At 38.4% G+C, this 21,495-nt stretch overlaps 1 protein-coding gene across 1 annotated transcript in view; it reads right to left on the bottom strand.

The window, feature by feature from the left end:
* LOC124285860 (dihydropyrimidine dehydrogenase [NADP(+)]-like) overlaps nt 1–21,111 on the bottom strand; it is a 55,376-nt gene extending 34,265 nt beyond the window's left edge. Inside the window, exons 1-2 of the mRNA XM_046722137.1 lie at nt 21,005–21,111; nt 8,932–9,042 (exon numbers count right to left, since the gene is read on the bottom strand). Coding sequence (XP_046578093.1) covers nt 8,932–9,042; nt 21,005–21,046 — 153 coding nt within the window. The 5' untranslated portion in view covers nt 21,047–21,111. The remainder of the gene's footprint in view (nt 1–8,931; nt 9,043–21,004) is intronic.
* Between the last annotated feature and the right edge of the window lie 384 nt (nt 21,112–21,495).

Genomic DNA, 21,495 nt, shown 5'->3' with positions numbered 1-21,495 from the left:
TCCAGCACGTGTCTATTCTGTATTCCGGCACGACTTTCCGGTCCCAACTAGCAATTTTAACTGTAATTAAACCGGCATGGGTATGAGCAGTCCAATCAAGGTCCTTAAATCCAATACACTCCTCTCGGCACACCATATTACAGAGATAAAGAGACTGACGAGTGTAAATGGCAGCCAAGTTGGAAAATGATCGTAACTGTCTAAAGCAGCACCCTGTCTAAACCGGCATTTTATTTCGGTGGTGTGGGGTGCCGGTTTAGACAGGTTTCACTGTACAACACATGGTATTTCTAAATTAATCAGCATTGCCAAGATGTACTGATTCTATCTTGGTTTGCTAAGAGTGAGTGAGTGAGTGAGTATGGTTTTACGCCGCTTTTAGGACACCAGAAATGGGTTTCACACAATGTACCCATGTGGGGAATCAAACCCGGATCTTCGGCGTGACGAGAGGATGCTTTAACCACTAGGCTACCCCACCACCCCAGTAATGCCAAGAAGAGATGCCAAGCAGCCTTATTTGAAAAATAAAAATATGATTTTTCTGATATTTTTAAAATTAAATGACTATTATGGTATAAAGGATTAATAAATTATAAGTGAACATGAAATGCAAAATGTGAAGGCGAAATATGAAGTACACAGTGAAAATTTGACAGCAAAGGCTTAGATAAATCACAATGAAATGTAAAATTTGAAAGTGATATATACGAAATCCACAGTGAAGTTTTTACAGTAAAGTTTGAAGTGATGTAAACAGACTTGAAATCATCGTGAAATACAAATGTGATACTGAAAGCGAATTACAAAACACAATTCAACATATTTACATAAAAGATTTAAGATGTAGACAGATGAGAGTTATGCCCCTTCAATTTGATATATCTGGGCACACAGTCCTTTTGGGCAGAAAACTTTGACATTCATGTGCCTAGTGAATGCATTTGAGAAAATTAAATATTTCATCAGCTTCCAACAAATCACATAAAAATTTTGAACTAAAACAAAATTAATTGCCAATGAGATAAATAAATAATAACGCTCCGATGGCTTGGTGGATCGTGTGACATCATATCTCAAGAGCATGGGAATTTTAATGTCACATCATATTTTATTGCAATTGCTCCATTGTTATGAAAGATTGTTTTACAGATATATTCTGTCACACGCTGTATTGTCGGTGTTTGCCTGGTTTCAATCACAAGTTGTGCGTAGGATATTCGTAAAGAGCGCTCTAAAGGACATAACTCGATGGGGTTCGTTTGAAATAATGTTTGGCCCATAGAGGGCATGAGAGTCGATTTAATGCAACATTGCATTTATTCATTCAAACTTTTTAATTTAATATTGTAATCTAAATACGATACGAAATTGTTTTTGGAATATATTTCATGGTAGCTTCCCTGATATGAGGCCTGATAGTATTATTGAGAGCAATGCATTATGTATTTTTAGAGAAATGTGGTGTGACATTGTGCCTTTAATATTTTGAATGTGCTATTGCAGTCATCAGTTGTGTCTTTGTCATTCAGATCTGAGAGGGAGGCAAACAGAAAATTACATATTGTTTCTATGCTAGCAATAATGTAATTTTTAGAGTAAAATTGATATTTTATACTTACAGGGAAATCCAAAGTGTTATGTGGGGAGGATGGGAGGGCTTACCTCATGAGTCAGGATAAGTATAAAATTTCAATTTTACTCTAAAAATTACATATTTTTCCTTATCCTGACTCATGTTCTTTTTGCTTGTAGAATCCGACGGAAAAGGAGGTGGGAATATATAATACTTTGGATTTTAATAATTAGTGATTTGAACTGTGATGATTGTAATAACCCTATGGGAACTTCATAAAGGCACTGAACTGATGAATTCCTGCTGCTAACTTATCAGCTGCCATATAAAGGTTATTACAATGTACTTATTATGATAAAGTATATATAACATTAATACAATGCTTAAGACTAATAGACTTAAGCTTGTTAATATGCTAGTATAAACTCCTTAGAGTTTGCTAGCTAAAATACTACTTTAAGATATAAGCATAGTACTAAGCTTAAGATATGATTAAACTTAAGCTAATTATATAATAGCAAAACTCTTTAGAGTTTGTTAGTTAATATACTTATATGATATAGATATAATGCTGAGCTTAAGATATGAATAAGCTTTAGCTACATATATAATAGCAAAACTCTGTAGAGTTTGTTAGCTAATATATTTTTACAATATGAGTATAGTACTGTGCTTAAGATATAATTAACTTAAGCTACATATACAATAGCCAAAAACTCTGTAGAGTTTATTAGCTAATAGATTTATAATGTAACCATAGTACTAAGCTTAAGATAAGATTAGACTTTAGCTAAATGTGTATAGCTAAAAACTCCTTAGAGTTTATTAACTAATATACTTTTATGTTATAAACATAGTACTGAGCCTAAGATATGATTAAACTTAAGCTATATATATAATAGCAAAACTCCGTAGAGTTTTGTTAGCTAATACATTTTATAATGTAACCATACTGCTTAAGATATGATGAAACTTAAGCTAATTGTATAATAGCAAAAAAAACCTTTAGAGTTTGTTAGCTAAAATACTTATATGATATAAACCTAGTATTGAGCTTATGAAGGAAACCTTAAGCTACATATATAATAGCAAAAACTCTGTAGAGTTTGTTAGCTAATACATGTTATAATGTAACCATAAAGCTTAAAATATGATGAAACTTAAGCCCAATATATAATAGCAAAAACCTCTTTTAAGATTTTTGATAGCTAATATACCTATATGATATAAACATAGGTACTAAACTTAAGATATGAATAAGCTTAAGCTACATATATAATAGCAAAAACTCCGTAGAGTTTGAATAAGCAAAACTCTTTTAGAGTTTGTTAGTTAATATACTTATATGATATAGATATAATGCTGAGCTTAAGATATGAATAAGCTTTAGCTACATATATAATAGCAAAACTCTGTAGAGTTTGTTAGCTAATATATTTTTACAATATGAGTATAGTACTGTGCTTAAGATATAATTAACTTAAGCTACATATACAATAGCCAAAAACTCTGTAGAGTTTATTAGCTAATAGATTTATAATGTAACCATAGTACTAAGCTTAAGATAAGATTAGACTTTAGCTAAATGTATATAGCTAAAACTCCTTAGAGTTTATTAACTAATATACTTTTATGTTATAAACATAGTACTGAGCCTAAGATATGATTAAACTTAAGCTATATATATAATAGCAAAACTCCGTGAGAGTTTTGTTAGCTAATACATTTTATAATGTAACCATACTGCTTAAGATATGATGAAACTTAAGCTAATTGTATAATAGCAAAAACCTTTATTTGTTAGCTAAAATACTTATATGATATAAACCTAGTATTGAGCTTATGAAGGAAACCTTAAGCTACATATATAATAGCAAAAACTCTGTTAGAGTTTGTTAGCTAATACATGTTATAATGTAACCATAAAGCTTAAAATATGATGAAACTTAAGCCCAATATATAATAGCAAAACCTCTTTTAGATTTTTGATAGCTAATATACCTATATGATATAAACATAGTACTGCTCTTAAGATATGAATAAGCTTAAGCTACATATATAATAGCAAAAACTCCGTAGAGTTTGTTAGCTAATACATGTTATAATGTAACCATAAAGCTTAAAATATGATGAAACTTAAGCCCAATATATAATAGCAAAAACCTCTTTTAGATTTTTGATAGCTAATATACCTATATGATATATATATACCTTAAGGCGCTATAAAAGTACTCTTATTATTATTATTATTATTATTATATAAACATAGTACTGCGCTTAAGATATGAATAAGCTTAAGTTACATATATAATAGCAAAAACTCCGTAGAGTTTGTTAGCTAATACATGTTATAATGTAACCATATTGCTTAAGATATGATGACACTTAAGCCAAATAGCAAAAAACTCTTTAGAGTTTGTTAGCTAATATACTTATATGATATAAACATAGTACTGAGCTTAAGATATGAATAAGCTTAAGCTACCTATATAATAGCAAAACTCCGTAGAGTTTGTTAGCTAATATATTTTTACAATATGAGTATAGTACTATGCTTAAGATATAATTAACTTAAGCTACATATATAATAGCCAAAAACTCTGTAGAGTTTGTTTAGCTAATGCATTTATCATGTAACCATAGTACTACTCTTAAGATATGATTAACTTAAGGTAAATATATAATAACAAACTCTGTAGAGTTGTTAACTTATATATTGTATGATGTAATAATCATAGTACTGTGATGATAAAAGGAACTTAAGCAAATTATATATAGCATGTAGCTATTTAGTACTGTTATAAGATAAGTAGAAATCTGTAAGATTGACTTATCTTCTCGAGAACTGTCAACTGTTGTCTGCGAGGACCATGGGATCGAATGGTGGATACCTGAGGCGTCCTCGGTGGTGATATCTCTCAGATAATGGTTGGCAACCACCATATCGGATCTCAGAAATAAACCCTCCATTATTTCAAATAACATTTGTGTAGATCAATTGTAGAAGTTAGCTCTAATATCATGAGTATTAAAGGCTCATGGAGGGTCGGATTGGGTCCATCCGTCTTGTATGCACGTAGTATGACAGTTCTGATCCAAACGGAGATATAGTGCATTGAGACTTCATTCTCGTAAGTTGATGATAGAGGAAATAATCTTTTGCATTTTTCCTTCCTGTTTGGTTCGGTGGAGATAAATTTACAGTGCTCTTGCTGGCCATCGTGATAGAATCATCGTATCATGGAGTCCAAGTATGTCATCCAGGCGTGTTCATAAACCTCACTTGTGAGGTGTTGGAACACTATATTCAGATCCCCAAGTTGGAGGTGAAACTTCCGTTTTAATTCTCCATTCAAAAGCTTAAGTAGGTTTACTAACCATCTAGTTGTGTTAGTAGCTTGATGATGAAATTCAGCTGTAGTCTGAGGCGCTGTGGATTTAGATCCACTTGTATCCCGTCGTCTAGGTAATTAAGCTCGCGAAGTCCTTGACAATGTAGGTGCACAACCAGGTGTGTCTGTCCTCGTTGAACTTTATGTAAAATTGCCTGACTGCCGTGCCTCGTCCTAACTTGACAGGGGAGGTCTCTAACCTGAAGAAAGCAGCCCAATCATGAAGGTTCAGATTAACTGGACTGTAAGGAGGCTTGCTCGTTCACTGATATATAGTTGTCACTTGTAGCGTAAGTCTTGAACTGTGAACTAAGATGCGACCTCTCGTGGAGTGGTTTGTCCATCAGCGGTCCAATCAGAACAAGGCATTTTGATTCTGTAGAATACCAGCTGTGATGTCACCGGTGTAGCAGGAAAAACCTTGTATAAAATCTTGCCGTCGTTGATATTAGCATAATCGTCGGTCTTCACGTAACTTCGAAGTTACCCGTGACCACGTGTTTCGAGGGTTAATGGTAAAGCGAAACCTCCGGTAGAAATACCTCACTCTGTAATATTAATGCTGGGTAGGTTATTTTCCTGGCTGTCGTGAAAAGTAACTTCAGTTTTGAATATAATTCCGACTTCCTTATATAAAGGTACAATAAACTTGCAAGTTGTCAGCTTGTAGACTGTATACATGAATGTATCGTCATAATTGTAGAATTAAAGCTGAACTTGTTGTACATATTTCTTCTCAGAAGCGTTGGCGATTATGAGTTATACTAAGCTGTAACAAGGCTGCTGTTCAATTTCGATATTGAATTGTCTGCAGATATGCGTAATGGTCACATGTAGATAATCGTATCGTCATCGGGGATTGCATATTCTAGCAATCTATACGGAAAGGTTGATTTCTGTGAAGATCTATGAAGCGTCGTTGACTAATTAATACAGCGGCGTTCTGTGTTGTAAATAGCCTGTGCAATTGTCTTCGGCGTAGGCTTATAGGCGGCATCTGGCATACAGTTGATAGACAACTTATGCGATGTCTTGAAACGGACTGACGAGTAGCTATATATGGCGAGTGGCTGGTATATGGAGACCTTGGAGGAGACTTCCTCGGTGAACGCCGGAGACTTCGCGAAGCTCTCGAAGTATCCCTTCTAGATCTTCTGGGTGAAGTAGACTTGGAGCCACTTAGCCTTCGCGACCTTCACGAAGGTATCGAGTCAAAGCCCTATTAGTATATATATATATATGAGCGCTTGCTTCGCGAACGGCCTCTGTGTTTAACAGGATGTGGGGTCGGTGAAGCGCTACTCCTCCGCGACGTCCCTTGTAACTGGTGAGGCTCTAGCTCCTTCGCGGAGGCGGCCTGGGACTTCCTTAGCGAAGTGTTTATAGTCCGAACAATATATGAGTGTTAGCTTCATACAGGGTGTGGTTCTTGCTGGTTCTGCATAAGTAGAGCCGAGTAGATCATCCTATCATCTTCAGAAGTCGTGTCACGAAATCTGGTGATAAGAATCTTATTGATCGTTCTAGATCTATTAAGGCCAAGAACATACGCCTCTGGTGTTTGAACTTTCATGGCTTTATGGTAGGCTGTGTCCTCATTCTGTGGCACCGCAGCAATCGGGTCGATCGGAGGTAAGGTGATGGTGTCTGCATCGTCTTCCTTCATCAGGTATGTCTGCGCCGAGTTGCCACTCTTGGAAGGTGAAGAGATCTAGGTTGTTTACCATCCAATATCGTATCTCAGCGTCTGAGAAAATGATGCCTCTATCATCTTCTATCCCAGCATCGCTGATGAGAGGTTGATGCTCTTCTGATGGTGGACTGTGTGTTTCTATCTCTATGTCGGGTGACGCTCGGGGAGACCTGACTGTAGACTTGTGTGCAGACTTGTGTGGTGACCTGTGAGGCGATCGACGTGGTGATGTATGAGGAGATCGGCGCGGTGAACGGCGAGGCGATCGTCTTGGTGATCTGCGTCTATGGGTTGACCTTCTCGGAGACCTGTGAGGAGAATGTTGATAGCTTCGCGAAGCTCTTGTGTAGTCCCTCGAAGTCCTTCTGGACGATGACGATCTGTGGTCAGGTGTCCTTCGCGAAGGCCTTCCTCCGCGTCCGGTCCTGGGGAACGGCAACTTGACCTTCGCGAAGGCTTCCGTGTGGTCTGGTGGTCTGAGTCTGCATCTAAGGATGTAGCCGAGGAAGGTGATGATCTATCCCGCCTTCGCGAAGGCTGTACATCTGGGTCCCTCGTCGAGGTGGTCTGCGACTTCCTTCGCGAAGGTGGCTTCGTCGTGGCTGCTACGCTGACGGGGGGTGCCTCTGGGGTGTCGTCTGCGTTGGAACCTTCGCGAAGGCTCAGGCCCTGGGCTGGCTGCTTCTCCAGTCTGTAGTGGCCCTCCATCATGATCATGATTTGCCGCAACAGTTCATCTGGGATGGTCTGCGACGAAGTAGTCGGTGCCCTCTCTGCGATGTTAGCGGTGGGGCCCTCAGGGAAGTCGTCTGACATCAGTGTAGAGACATCAGGCTGCATGGCGATCTCTGCTGATGTCATTGTAGCTGTCACCGGTCGCTTCTTGTGGCGTACGTCGGGGATGATGATCGGCTGATCATCGTAGAGGCCCAGTTCAGCGGCTGGAACAATCTCGGTTGAGAAAGTCCTAGTAGACTTCGTTGATTTCCCCTCAGAGGTCGACGCTGCCCTGGGGGTGCGAAGTCTGCGTTGAGTGTTGGTAGCGACGAGGACCTTCAGGAAGATCATCGAATATCAGCGTTGGTACATCAGGCTGCATGTTGATCTGCGCTGACATCACTGTTGCCGACATCGGTCATTCTTTTGATGTACATCAGGTATGATGATCGGCTGATCATCATACAGGCCCAAATCTGCGATGGGAACAATCTCAGCTGAGAAAGTTCTAGTAGACTTCGTTGATTTCCCCTCAGAGGTCGATGCTGCTGGGGGTGCGCGAAGTCTGCGTTGAGATGCAGTAGAAACCCTCTAGTCTTCGGCTGCGACGATGGGATTTCTGGGGAAGCAGGACGCTTCTTGGAGGCGGCGGACTACGTCCCACGCCTCTCCACCACTCTAGCGGAACACCACACGGGAGGGGGGTTGACCAACAGCAGTAGACTGGCGAGGGGTTCAGGTGTATCAGTCATGCTAGACTCTGCATACGCGACCTATCTGCTGCGCGTCTCAAACGCAAAGTAAATATTTATAAAAGGCAGAATTGGATAAATTAGTACCGCAACTGCAACGTGAATAAAATGAACATGGCGCAGTACAACTAGGGCATATTAAATGCGGATCAGCAGCAGAATAAAAAACGTAATCTGCAACAGTACAGAATTTTCATCAACGTAATCCACTGAAACAAACATGGCGTCCCGTGAATAAACAGTAGAAACACGACTAAATATCAATATATAATTGTTGAAGGATACTAGCTAAACCTCTATAGATGTCTATACGAGGTAACTAACTAAATATAATCAAAGGATATAGTGTGTCGGGAGACACAGGCGCTCTCAAGTCCAGCTCACTGGGCGAAGAAGGAGAGAGTGAGGCACATGGGTGGAGGTGGCGCCCTCGTTCCCGCGCTTGTGGAAGGGAGGTAACTCGTGGTGAGTACTAATTAGTGATTTTACATTGAAGGGAGCTTCAATTAGGGAGATACAAGTGTTCCACTATGTTCGCAAGAAGAAGAAGACAAGCAAAAAGAACATGAGTCAGGATAAGGAAAAATTAGCAGTATCATTGAGGCATCAAACGTTAGTATATATGTCTCTGGCTTTATATCTGTAAGTGTTTTTTCTTGAGTTGTGTCATGCATGTATTCGGGTGGACTGAAATAGAAGACGCACATATTTTGGAGGGATTCCCAAAATAGCCAGTACAACAGTTAACCCTTTGGACTATTCACACAATAGGTACAACAAATGACCAGAGGGACTACTCACAGAGCAGGACTTGTCCTGGTTCCTCTTCCAATGCTTCTTGGCAGACTTGGTGACAGCGCTGGGGACAGCATTGGCGTGTGTCGTCACCCGCGGGTTCAGGGACAAGATATTCTGTGAAGTAGAATAACCAGGACTAAATAGCTTTTACCTAACTTGAAAACATTGCAGCCACACATAACAGAAGACATAATATTGGTTTTGCAACCATTTCCAGTAAAACAGAACGTTCGCAACCACAAATGCATTATTTGATTGTCATCAATATTTTCATCATAACATCAATGTCCAGACAATCCAGTGATTGATAGTGTGAGCTACAGTTCTCTCCATCAGGATACGATGACACTCAATCAACAAGGGGGCGGTGGGGTAGCCTAGTGGTTAAAGCGTTCACTTGTGACACTGAAGGCACAGTTCGAGTTCCCACATGGGTACAATGTGTGAAGCCCATTTCTATTGTCCCCTGCCATGATATTGTTGGAATATTGCTAAAAGTGGTAAAACACCATACTCATTCAATCAATTATAAATCAATCAATTGTAAATAATCGAGTTTGGACCTGACAATCCAGTGATCAACAACATGAGCATCAATCAACATACAATGACAAGTCAGCAAGTCTGACCACCTGATCCAATTAGTCACCTCATATGACAAGCATAGGTTGCTGAAGACCAATTTTAAAAGAATCTTTACGGGTATTCTATCTTGTCAGTATTCATGCAATCAAATTCTGTTAATGAATAACAAATGCATGTACAATCTGGTGTTGATACTATATCGTAAAGTGAGAACATTCTTATATGAACAAAATCCTCATATAAATCTCAATGTCAGTCTGAAGACTGACTGACTGACTGAGTTTGGTTTTACGCCGCTTTTAGCAATATTCCAGCAACATCACGGCGGGGGACACCAGAAATGGGCTTCACACATTGTACCCATGTGGGCATTAGAACCCGGGTCTTCGGCATGACAAGCGAACGCTTTAACTGCTAGGCTACCCCACGGTCCCCTCAGTCTGAAGAAGACTAACAGAACTGCACATGGGTATCATGCAAGTTTATAGTGAATGAGTGAGTGAGTTTCGTTTTACGCTGCACTCAGCAAAATTTGAGCTATATGGAAGCAGCCTGTACATAATCAAATCTGGATCAGACAATCCAGTGATCACCATAATGAGCATCGATCTACACAATTGGGATACGATGACAAGTGACAAACAAGTCAGCAAGCCTGACCACCCGATCCTGTTAGTCACCTCTTACAAGCATGGGTTACTGAAGATCAATTCTAACCCTGATCTTCACAAGTTCATGTTTATAAATATGCCATAGTGTCGCATAGCTCAAATGAATTTGTAAAAAATTCCCAGGGCTCAAGGTTACACTGGTGCAACCTGAAACTACAAAAGACTACCGTATATTTATATTTATACCAACTAGCTTAATATTTTGTTGTTCAAAGAACAGACTTCAGCTGGAAAACAAAATGGTGAGGAATTGGCTTGGAGCAATGACTACACAAAACTGACTGAATGACCATTACTGTTCATGTCATCAAATGTAATGAAGTAAGATAAAATGATCCTATCAGACCCTGAATAATTTGTTTACAATATTAAACATCTTCAGTACCCAAACTCAAGTCTTTTCAGGGGGGGAAATAACTTTAAAATTGCAAGTGTACTCTGGTACAGTGGCACATTTAAAATCACTTGCCCTGATAATTTTTCCACTATACCGTATGTTTTCCTTGTTGATTTCTTAAAAAAAAAACATAATTAACATTGGAAAGTCAACTGGACACCGGTACAGTGTGATATACAAATTTGCTTGCCCAACACAAAAAAACACTGGACTCGGGCGTCGGGCAATGGGTTATTTCCACCCCTGCTTTTACATAATCAGATATTACGCAGCAGCTGGTTTTGTCTTGTACAACAAGTTTACTGCCTAAGGTGCACTGGGTACAAATACCCAGTGTTCACCTCTTAAAATCGTTTGTTTAGAAACCACTTCTTGCACATTCATTACTAGGGATGCCACTATACATCGATACTTTTTCGAAGACGATACAATTATCGATACATTCAAAACTGTATCAATATTTAGTTTTGAAAGTATCGGTTTAAATATGTTTATGGATCACTTACATGTTGCAATTTTATAATGTTTTTTTATGTTATGAGAGTTATAAATGATTATTTTTCATGCACAAAGATGGGAAATTAGAACTTTTTAATCTCTAAGAATAAAAAATGTTGATCTTTTCATGGACAATTATAAAATATGAAATATTAATGTTCAAAATGTAACTAAATTATGCTGCAAAATTAGGTATTGTGATACGTATCGAATCATGAAACTTATGTATCGTGACATCCCTATTCATTACACAACAGTCATATTTGTAGGCTGTTACTGCCAATGTGTCCTATATCTCTCATTACCAGGAATCATCGGACAGTGACCCTGTGAACCTGACCTTTACATTCAAAACAACCTGTCATATATACTGCTCAAAGAAGGTTAAGGTTCTTTCATGTTACTTAATGTGTGATAATAATCAGGGTGATGACATTTTTATAACAGTTTTGCAAGAGTGAGTGAGTGAGTGAGTAAGTGAGCATACTTTTAACGTCGGTTTTAGCAATATTCCTGCAATATCACACCAGAAATGAGCTTCCCACAATGTACCCATGTGGGGAATCGAACCCGGATCTTCGGTATGATGAGCAAATGCTTTACCCACTAATCTACCCCACCACCTCTAGTTCTGCAACAGACAAGACACTATTGTAAAATTAGTACAAGTATTACAACAGTATGTTGCTACTTTCGTCTGGACTAACGCTTAGTTTTGAGTGAGTGAGTGAGTTGATTTTTACGCTGCACTCAGCAATATTCCAGCTATATGGCGCGGTCTGTAAATAATCGAGTTTGGATCACACAATCCAGTGATCAACAGCAGGAGCATCGATCAGGGCAATTGGGAACCGATGACATGTGTCAACCAAGTCAGCGAGCCTGACCACCCGATCCCGTTAGTCGCCTCTTACGACAAGCATGGGTTACTTAGTCTTTGAATATATATAAGTTTGATAGTAATATAAAGCCATTTAAATTGAAAAGGAGCCCCAGTGAGATGGGAGATTTAGAACCTGAGGAAATCTAGGCCTGCTTCATTTAGGGCTTTAGCATTGCAGGAGGGTTAGGCAGTAGGAAAATAATGTGATTCAGGGACTGTGAGACAAACTACTTAATCGTCCTGCAACATGGATTTTCTAGCAGTATTCAACATCACCACCCCAGACATGTACTACTGGTATCGACCTATTATATCCATACATGTATTAACACACCACACACAGCTCCTCATGCATGTCTAAAGCAACGGATTAGTCAAGTTTAAATAGCAGTTTCCTTCCTCCTTTGACACAGGAGATATAGAGGTTATTGTTAGCCCGGTGAAACTTTCTATACGTTGACAAAGGTCAAATTAGTCATAGCACTGCACAGCATACATCTGCGTAATTGCTTTCAGGAGTGTGATGATTGGGAAGGTTGTTGTGGGCCTCTTGTCAGTAAATTCTGTGCAAACAGTTTTTTAAATCTTATTAAGCCAATGAACAGTTGGGCAGCTATGTCGTTTCTATATTCTGGTTTGCATGGAGTTGTGGTGCACCTACACTAATACTTGGTATCTGAAAAAATATAATTTTTATAGAAACAAACAATTTCTTAAAAATTGAAAAGGTATCCCAGTGAGATGGGAGATTCAGAACCTGTGGAAATCTACACCTGCTTCATTTAGGGCTTTAGCATTGCAGAAAGGGATGGTCAGAGGGGAAAATATTGCGGTTCAGGGACCGTGAGACAGACTATGCTGTACCAAGTAGGACTGGCAAAAATGATCGATAATTAGAAATGTCATCAATGGGAAAAATTATTTCTGATTATTGATATGACAATTGTGTTATCAATAATAAAGTACAATAAGTTTTGAGATCGAAAAATGTTTTCATTTTCTGACACAATATGCAATGCTAGGACTTTATTCTAATGTTCAGCACGCTGTTTTGTTAATAATCAATGCAAAAACATGTCACCACTTGCCAGTGATGTGAAATATATTCATTTGTTTCAGACATTTTCGGCATTTTTGCTCAAAGTTACATCTCCGATATTTATCTATAATTGATCGATATTTAGTTAATGATTATCAATCTCTAGGATCTATGTTGATAGCCAGCTGTAGTACCGAGCAGCTTGCACAGAACATCCTCTCTAAGTTATCACTAACGAAGCACCAAACATCTTCTGTGACAATTATGAGCTTAAACAATAGTGCTCTTCTGAGTACAACTCAACCTGACTCATTCACCCGTTTGTCATTAACTGACTCTGACCTCGAGTACCTGTTCTTCAGTACCTGCTAGTCATTAACTGACACTGACCTCGAGTACCTGTACTTCAGTACCCTTTTGTCATTAACTGACTCGGACCTCAAGTACCTGTACTTCAGTACCCTTTTGTCATTAACTGACTCAGACCTTGAGTACCTGTACTTTAGTACCCGTTTGTTAATAACAGACTCTGACACAAGCACCTGTACTGACACATAATTTGGACAGTGTGAAACAACAAACCTAGCACTATTACTACAGGGGCTGAAGATCTTGCACAAGCATATGCACTACATTAACAGTTTTAAGCGGGAAGGATTTTCGGTCCAGTGGTTTGTGTTGTAATGCAACAATGTCACAAAGCTTGTTTTGTGTTCAGCTAAGACTGAGAAAACTCGAAATCAATACTACAGGGTTTGGCCCATAAACGATCTTTTGTTGTCATTTTAGTTGAGTCAAGGTCAAAGTGTGGCCAGTTTTGCAATGTTTCTCTTCCATTTTGTCAGCCTGCTGCAGCCCTGTGCACTGCTTACAAGAGTTATCTTCCCTTTCATTTAGAATTATCACCCTTTCCCAAGGTTGACAAGTCCATGAAGACAGACTTGAGCCCATTTATACCCGATCTATTACTGTGTAAATGAGTACCTGCCACATCGTTAGTTAGCACTCAGTGTACAATAACCAGCAAAATGTGTTTTATGCTAGGTAGTATTTTATCCCATAGCTTTAAAGGTATAGATATTTGTTTGATTGTTGTTTAATGCTGCTCTCAGCAATATTCCATCTATATGGCAGCGGTCTGTAAATAAACGAGCCTGGACTAAACTATATAGTGATCAACAGCATGAAATTCAATTGGTATACAATGATGACGTGTCAACCAAGTCAGCTAGCCTGACCCCCCGATCCCAATAGTCGACTCCCACGACAAGCATGGGTGGCTGGTTTAAACATACAATTTGTTCTAAAATACTCCATTTTGTATTTGATCCTTCCTTTAAAAACTGTTTGAAAGCAGTTCTGTTTTAACATCAGCGATGAAAATCAAAACTGGAAAGTGAGAACATGACCAGAAACTTAAGGAATGACATTTGTCTGCTTCAACACTTTCAAAAACAAAGAAATCTTTAAATATTTTTACCTAAAACTTGAACACAATTATCCCCCACCCTTCCCTTCATATATGATACGTAATAATTCTAACCTGCATCTTCACGGCAGGGGTGGAAATAACTTTAAAATTGCTAGTGTACTCTGGTACAGTGGCACATGTAAAATCACTTGCCCTGATAATTTTTCCACTATACCGGCCGATTTTCTTGTTGATCTTTAAATAAACAACATAATTAACATTGGAAAGTCAACTGGACACCGGTACACTGTGATATACAAATTAGCTTGCCCAACAGAAAACAACACTGGACTCGGACGTCGGGCAATGGGTTATTTCCTACCCTGCACGGGTCTGTAAAGAAATTAAAAGGTATTGTAACTAATGATTACTGTCATGACAGGACGTTCATATTTCTTGTCAAGAATTTGGTCCAATTTACTACTAGTGTCCAATGACCCTCTGTTGATAAGACAATTCGGTTAACCTTTTGTTGGAGCCATTTTGATAACATACTAGGTCACTCAGGGTCATACTATGACCAACACCATAACCTAATTCTCCACAGTTCCCCCACTGCAGTTTTGTTAGTCAGTCTCACAGTCCCTGATCCACATCATTTTCCCTAATGCCTAGCCCTCCCTGTAATGCTAAAGCCCTAAATGAAGCAAGTCTCAATTTCTGAATCTCCCATCTCACTGGGGCTCCTTTTCAATTTCAATTTGTTACTATCAAAATTATATATATTTTAAGACTAAGTGTTAGTCTACAGCTGTGGATGAAAGATCGGTTCTCCTGCCTTGAGCATTCACACCAGGCCATATTAGGTTTCAGTTCTTTGAAATAAATATACAATGGTTTATGACACAAAGTCCATTTCCTGTGAACCATCAGTCACTGTGACTTCACAGAATTGGGTGTCACAGATCTGCACAGTCACAGTAAAAGTCAAAGATGTTTATTGTACAAAAGGCCTCCGGTCCATATACATTGGAGTTATACATATACATTATACATATGGTGCAATAAGTAGTAATTAGTGATCCAAACAGCAAATCATGTTACAGGCAGTAAATTATGTACAAGTAGTGAAATATGATGGGTCTACCAAACTTTATATCAGATTGTTACATTTAATAAGAGCATAACTGATCTAGTACGACAGCTTTATTATTACATGCTGGTGAGTTTATGAAAGAAGTAGTTTAAAAGCTAATGAAGGTGGCCTACATAGATAATATTCAGCTATATATTTTGCACGCAAATCTTTATAAAAAGGAGATACAAGTAAAAAATGGATTTCATTTTCCACATCTAAATTACACGGAGGGCACATTCTCTCGCATCGCTTCAATTTTCTTGCATTGTCAGCACCCAGCAATATTCTGTTTCCCTGACAACACCATCACACTGAACCCAAACAGATGTTTTGGGTCTTGTAAATTCGAACCTTTAGTTACCGGATTATCTGTACCCTCTAGTGATAAAACTCGTATCAAATACAGAACGGATGAGGGATATTAGAATAGGATGAAATTACAAGAGGAGTGAGTGCATAAGAGGATATGACTGACTGAGTTTGGTTTTACGCCGCTTTTAGCAATATTCCAGCAACATCATGGCGGGGAACACCAGAAATGGGCTTCACACATTGTACCCATGTGGGATTTGAACCCGGGTCTTGGCTTGACGTGACGAGCCAACGCTTTAACCACTAGGCTACCCCACAGCCCCAAAGAGGATATGAGGAGAGAAGGGATGAAGGCATATTAGGTAAGGTATAAGGAAGGGATCAGAGGATATGAGGAAGTTACGAGAGGATATGAGGAGAGAAAATGCGAAAGTTATGAGGGAATATGAGGTGAGGATATGAGGAGGTTATGATGGGACAAGAGAAGATATGAGGAAGGGATCAGGGATATAAGGAAGGGATAAGGGGATATGAGGAAAGGATCAGGGGATATATGAAAGGGATTAGGGGATAAATGGAAAGGGATAAGGGGATATGAGGAAGGGATTAGGGTATATATGGAAGGGATTAGGGGATAAATGGAAGGGATTAGAGGATAAATGGAAGGGATAAGGGATATGAAGAAGAGATAAGGGATATGAGGAAGAGATAAGGGGATATGAAGAAGGGATCATGGGATATGAGGAAGGGATCAAGGGATATGAGGAAGGGATAAAGGGATATGAGGAAGGGATAAGGGGATATGAGGAAGGGATAATGGGATATGAGGAAGAGGTCAGGGGATATGAGGAAGGGAATAGGGGATATGAGGGAGAGGTCAGGGAATAAGAGGAAGAAATTTGGGATAATGATGAAGGAACACATCCCATGATACATCTGTTGCTAAATATGGTTTCTCACAATTTGGGGAGATTTTTGTTCCTGTTTTCTTTATAAATATTGGTGGTATTTTCAAACTCTAGTGAGCTAGAAACATAAGAAAGTACACACTTTAAAAACAATAAGAACCCAGGGTGGCGGCAGCAGTCTTCTTCTTACATACTTTTAGATATTTAGAGTATTAGTTTTGACAGGCAAAAAGGGCAAAATAAGTCACTAAAGCTGGCTGAGACTTCCAGTCAATGTGAACAGGGCCCTGTATACATCAATGGGAACCATATGTCCCATCTGGCATACTGGGCACATTCACAAGGATTGATTTTCTCTCCAGTCACCTTGCCTTATTGATAATATTATCGTTTGTGGTGGACACAGGACTTTGAAGTTAGGGAGTAAGATACCTGAAGTAGGTCAAAGACCATGCTGACTAAAATCCAATCTCTCTGAGATTTTTTTAACACTTATCAAATATGTAAATTTATGATTGTCGTGGTGATGCTAGGTCTTATTTTTTCAGCTTTCTTACAACATAACAAGGAGCTTAAAACCAACATGTGCTTCTGTTAACAGCTGGATGTACAGACCAATTGGGATGAGCAAGTTCAGTATAGGACCCCACTCTTCCATTGAATCACCAAGGCTCTGAAGAATGGATTATACTCATGATTCTCATGTCACCTTTATGTTTGTTCATAACTGATGGTCCTTATTGCGCAGATCGATGATCTGCACTGTTGATCACTGGATTGTCTGGTCCAGACTCGATTATTTACAGACCGCCGTCATATAGCTGGAATATTGCTGAGTGCAGCGTAAAACTAAACTCACTCACTCATAATTGATGGTGGAACATATCTCAATTTATATAATGTTTTAAACAATGATGTAAAGATGTTATTTTACTGTCATTATAAATGTGAATCTTGATCAGTTCTTCATCATTGTTTCTTTAAATCTTTACCTGAACCATAAAAATAATCACCGGAGATGTCTCCCAATAATGATCTACCCTGTACACTGTGTTTATTACTTTAAAAATGTCATTAAGATGCAACTGAAATTCTTAGAAACATCTCAAAGCTTGATTTGGTAGGTGATAAAAAGAAACATTTTAAATTTTTTTTAAATATCTATTTTAGTCACACAAAAAATGACTTTAGGTAATTTTACTGTCAATGTTATTTAAAGACCTTGTAATTTTGATTATTAATTTTTTTCTTGAGTTTCAATTTTGTTTGCTCAATTGATCTAAAAGCAAACTGACTGACTGACTGACTGAGTTTGGTTTTACGCCGGTTTTAGCAATATTCCAGCAACATCATGGCGGGGGACACCAGATATGGGCTTCACACATTGTACCCATGTGGGGATTCGAACCCGGGTCTTCGGCGTGACGAGCCAACGCTTTAACCATTAGGCTACCCCACTGCCCCCTACAAGCAAACAAAATAATGTAACCGCTCAATTCGTTAAGCCATCTTTTGAGATATTTTTTGGTACAACAGAACCTTTGCTGGGTTTGAACAAATCAGCTTCAAAACTATGTAGTCATAAAACTGTCCAAAAATTCCCTTAAATAGATTCTGCACGATTCCAACATGGACCTTTAAAGGGGAAGTGTACACGATAAAATCACATTTATTCTTATGTGAACCAAAGTGAAATATTTTAATTATTTAATATCACTGTTTGAGATGATACACTCATTTTTCTTACAATGACAGTAAAACCCTCAAAATAAGTGCTGAAATGTTATGCCATTATGCGGCCCTAAATGCCGAGCTAAACAGGTCAGAGTTACCGCCCTTTGATTATGACGTAATTGGTGCCACTTGATTTTAGACTGGTCTCCTGTCTAGTCCCAAATCAAAAAATAATAATACTGAAATTAATCACGTGAGAAAAGTTTGTGAAAATAATGAAAAGAAGCATAAGAACTGAAAATGTAATCAGCAGGACAGAATGATAATGTGTATTTTCATTCATAGCCCTCACCTCAATGAAAATACTAAATATGTTTAACAATGTTGACGCATCGTGATGACATCACTATCGGGAAGTGACACTCTCAAAATGGCGGTACACGAAAGTACATCGGATTTTTCGACGGAAAATTTCGTTGTTTCAAGCAACGATATACATAAATGTGACATGTAAGTAGTCCCAAACATTCTGACAATCTGCTGGTTGTTATTTTCCTTTTTGTTTTCATTGTGACCAGGGGTGGAGAATTTCTATCGTGGTGTTCGTGAGTTTCATAGTCAATCATGGCGCCACGCTTTCAGAAACTACAATATGTTGTGATGAATCTCGGAAATCATTGGAATACACCTATTTTGTATAACTACCGCTTGCTACTATACCATTCCGTGCATGGTATAAAACTAATGAGCAAGTGTATGAAACAAAAGTAGGCTTAACAGATACACAGTGTAAAAATCTGAGATTGACTTTGTTTACATTTCAGACAAGTGGTCCTTTCCCAGCCGCATCTGATTTATTTCGCTTAGATTTCACTGAAACACTTGGTATTGGTTACAAAGACCATTTGTCATTATATTTTGAACTGTATGTGGAATTCTGGGATTAGTGTAAGTGCACGTGTGACGCTATTTTATAAACACTCTGCAATATGGCTGAAAATTCACTTTGACGTTAACTGTGCGTATTTTCAAAAACATTCTCAGCGCATTCTCTAGCTGTTGTATCGACAATGTTTCGAACGAGCATTGGTGATGCGATCAAAAAATTTTTAAAAATACCGCTGATCACAATGATAACGGGTTCTTGGGTGGGATTTTTTTTGTCTCTTTAATTCAATTCTCCCAGCAAAATTTGACATTTGAATTATGACATCAATACTATAAAATACTTAAAACACAGTGAATGGGGATTTCGTGAATCTGTCCAAATTGGCCAGATTTACGATGCATGTAATTTTCAGTATACATGTATTTGCCTTACAATGGGCGCCATAGAAATGGTATCATAGAAAACGAATTTCAAACAGAATTAACAACTGCCACTTTCATTTATCTTCGTGATGTATTTGGATAATTGTGGTATCGATAGGTAGGAAGAGTGGATATATGCAGGAATTAAGTAACAAACGTAGAATGCCGACACATTCACCGATGGCAAGCTAGGTGTAGTGCATAAACGCTTTAGTTTTTGTGAAAAACGATACTGTTGAATGACTACCGACTCAGGTTGAATGTTGTAGTATTTTGTTACGTGGTAACACTGTTTGGTACAATGTATACGCTTTTTGTATACAACTTCAACGTCATCACACTGTGCAACTGATCACATAGCCAGCTGACGGCCAGCTGGATTAAAACAGTAGCCTGCGCGATCGAGACACTAGAACCACACCTATATCTTCGCCACGTGAAATGTGTCTAACAACGCCATTAGTTTATCGGTTTGGCACCAATGACGCCATTTCCAAGGACGTAAGCCATGGTGTGTTTACTGTGGCCATAGAACACTCGGTAAATGTGAAATGAACATTCAAAAATAAACTAGGGTACATAAAACTTTGACAAACACGATGATGAGAAATTGCAAGACAAAAAGGTAATTTTCGTGTAACGCCCTTTAGAACATTCATGAAGAACGTAGGATGAGGGTAAGCAGAGATGATTGTCAGGCATTCTGAACCAAGGACTCTATCAAACGCTGCACGTACGGTTCTTGTCCCTTCTCACAACCAACAATCTGCATAACAAACACATGTATCCTTTGATAAACCTTAAAAGTGAAATACTATGTATAAGTTGTCAAACAAGTATGACTGATATAATAAGCATGTTTTCAAAATCGATCCACGACCCTTTGAGTATAAATATTCTGACAAACTCATCAAAGCCCTCGTTGATTAGCCTGAGAGGAAAAATAAACGACAACTGTGCTCCCAGAATTATTTTAACACTAGCTTTTAATTTTTCCGTGTCACGGTGAGATTGTTGACAGTTACATCATTAAACTGCGCCAACTCGCAAATTGATCGCGAGTCTATTATTACACGGTGCAAGCATCAGAACAGTGTGTCCATTGAACTGCAACTTTTAGACACAGGCAAAGAAGTAACGGCTGCACGCATGTCGTTTTTGGTCGTAATATTTGTCGTTTCAATGTAACAACCCGAACATCTGCATTGACAAAATATGTCATTACATGAAGTTAAGAGGAAGTATTTACCTCGATATCAGGAATATCCCTGCTTAGTGATGAGCTCGCCATGTTGTTTGCGATTCTCAGCCTTGGTCACCTTTGACCCAAGTCGCCCTCTGACCCACTTTCCCCAGTCACGAAACTAGCCAGCGATGCCAGTGGAAATGTTTCTGTTTGCAAACTGTTAGCACTTGCTTGTTGAAATAATGCTGAGTGCAGAAATATTTATACTGTTACAAAGGCTAAATGCATTATCAAAATAGTGCAAACAATTCAATAAGGACCTCATGTGTCAATGCTTGTTCATGTTTTGCATTCAATATGGGGAAATAACAGGAAATGCGAATGTTTTACATAATACATTATAACAATAACTTGTTTTAGTTTTAAAAAAAGTCAAAAAAATCTTCCGGTTGAATTTAAAACTTGCGTCTTGTTTAAAGCGAACGGTTTCAAGACAAAACGTTCTATCTCCTGGACAAATGAGTATGTTGAAATATTTGTATACGGCCCGATAT

The sequence above is a fragment of the Haliotis rubra genome, unplaced genomic scaffold (genome assembly GCF_003918875.1).
Source record: "Haliotis rubra isolate DU_JTF1 unplaced genomic scaffold, ASM391887v1 Scf37, whole genome shotgun sequence".
Classification (NCBI taxonomy): Eukaryota; Metazoa; Mollusca; class Gastropoda; order Lepetellida; family Haliotidae; genus Haliotis; species Haliotis rubra.
This window is presented reverse-complemented; position numbering and strand designations above follow the sequence as displayed.